At 47.5% G+C, this 1,510-nt stretch overlaps 1 protein-coding gene across 1 annotated transcript in view; it reads right to left on the bottom strand.

Moving 5' to 3' along the window:
* Window positions 1-1,001: 1,001 nt before the first annotated feature.
* ASMT (acetylserotonin O-methyltransferase) overlaps window positions 1,002-1,510 on the bottom strand; it is a 28,099-nt gene continuing 27,590 nt past the window's right edge. Inside the window, exon 7 of the mRNA XM_011976617.1 lies at window positions 1,002-1,278. Coding sequence (XP_011832007.1) covers window positions 1,067-1,278 — 212 coding nt within the window. The 3' untranslated portion in view covers window positions 1,002-1,066. The remainder of the gene's footprint in view (window positions 1,279-1,510) is intronic.

The following is a 1,510-nucleotide window of genomic DNA, read 5'->3' as shown; positions in this document are numbered from 1 at the left end:
GCATGTGCCACCACGCCCAGTTAATTTTATATTTTTAGTAGAGATGGGGTTTCTCCATGTTGATCAGTCTGGTCTCGAACTCCCAGCTTCAGGTGATCTGCCCTCCTGGGCCTCCCGAAGTGCTGGGATTACAGGCATGAGCCACCGTGCCCGGGCGATCTTACTTCTAAATAAGATCCCATTCACAGGTTCCAGGAGCCACAGCCTGGACAGATCTTTTGGGGGACAGAATTCAACCCACAACAACTTCCTTTGACGATTATTCCATTTGTTTTGTTTTCTCATCTTTTTAGTTGGAAAAAAAAAAAAAGTGTTTAGACTGAGAGTAAAGAAAGTACCAAAATCATCTAAAACGTACACTGGAGGAAAACAAGAAGTAGAAAACCTTGTTGACATCATGGGAGAGGCCCAGGGAGAGATGGGTACGAGATTGGTAGGAGGGAAATCTTTTCCTCCTCTGTAACATCTTCTGCTGATTTCTCCGTATCCACAGATGGGGCGTGATCTAATCTGACGGCAAATGCCTGTGTTCTCATGGCGGCTACATGGAAAGATTTGAGTACAGATCCATACAGGAGAGACACACAGGACTGTCTGAGGCAGAAAGAGAGAGAGACAGAAAGCTTGTCTCACTGTTGAACACTTCTCACTGTTGAAATGGCATCACTCATACATCACAGAGCTGTGCAAGGCAGCCTGAAAGAAGAACCTCATATTTCATAGACACCCATTGTTGCTACATCCATCACTGGTGCCAAAGTTCTGTTCAGGATGAAGCTTCTAACAGACACCCCTCAAGGTGAACACTGCAGCCCCACCTTAAAGCATGAAGAGGACCCAAACATTGCCTACAGTCAATGTCAAAGCTGAGCTCTCCCACCCCCATCAGTGTGGTCCTCAGTAAAGCCCGGGAAATAATCTACAAAGTAGAGGCAGTCCAACCCTGTCCATAGAAACCTCCAGTCACTTATCATGTGAACACCAAGAACAAGAAGCCACTCGAGATACATCTCTTTATTATTATGTCTTGCGTGCTTTGACAGTAGTTCCAGATCACAAGAAAAAGTTATTTCCTGACTAAAATGGCATCGTAAATGGCTCCTGTTTTCTTAAACTGGAAGTCTCTGAAGCCAGCAGAGGAGAGGAGCATGTGGTAGTGGGTGGGGGTCCTCTCCTGCCCTTCTGTCTGCACAAGCATATTCAGAGAGTAGAGCTGCGTGAGCAGAGGGCCCCGCCTGTCTTCATCCAGGAGGCTTTCAATTACCAGAATGCCACCACCTAGAAAGGGAGGGGCACAGTCCACATCACACACACAGACTATGCCAAAGTCCCAGTGAACCATAAGGACAGCCAGACCTCAGAGGACAGTCGGGGTACTGTCTCCATCACACACACAGAGGCTGTGCCCACGTCTTTATGGAATATCACAGAATAGATGGACCTCACAGAACAGACAGCAGGGACACTGTCCCCTTCACACACACACAGAGGCTGTGCCCACATCCTCATG

This window comes from Mandrillus leucophaeus, unplaced genomic scaffold (assembly GCF_000951045.1).
Source record: "Mandrillus leucophaeus isolate KB7577 unplaced genomic scaffold, Mleu.le_1.0 Scaffold1019, whole genome shotgun sequence".
Taxonomy (NCBI): Eukaryota; Metazoa; Chordata; class Mammalia; order Primates; family Cercopithecidae; genus Mandrillus; species Mandrillus leucophaeus.
This window is presented reverse-complemented; position numbering and strand designations above follow the sequence as displayed.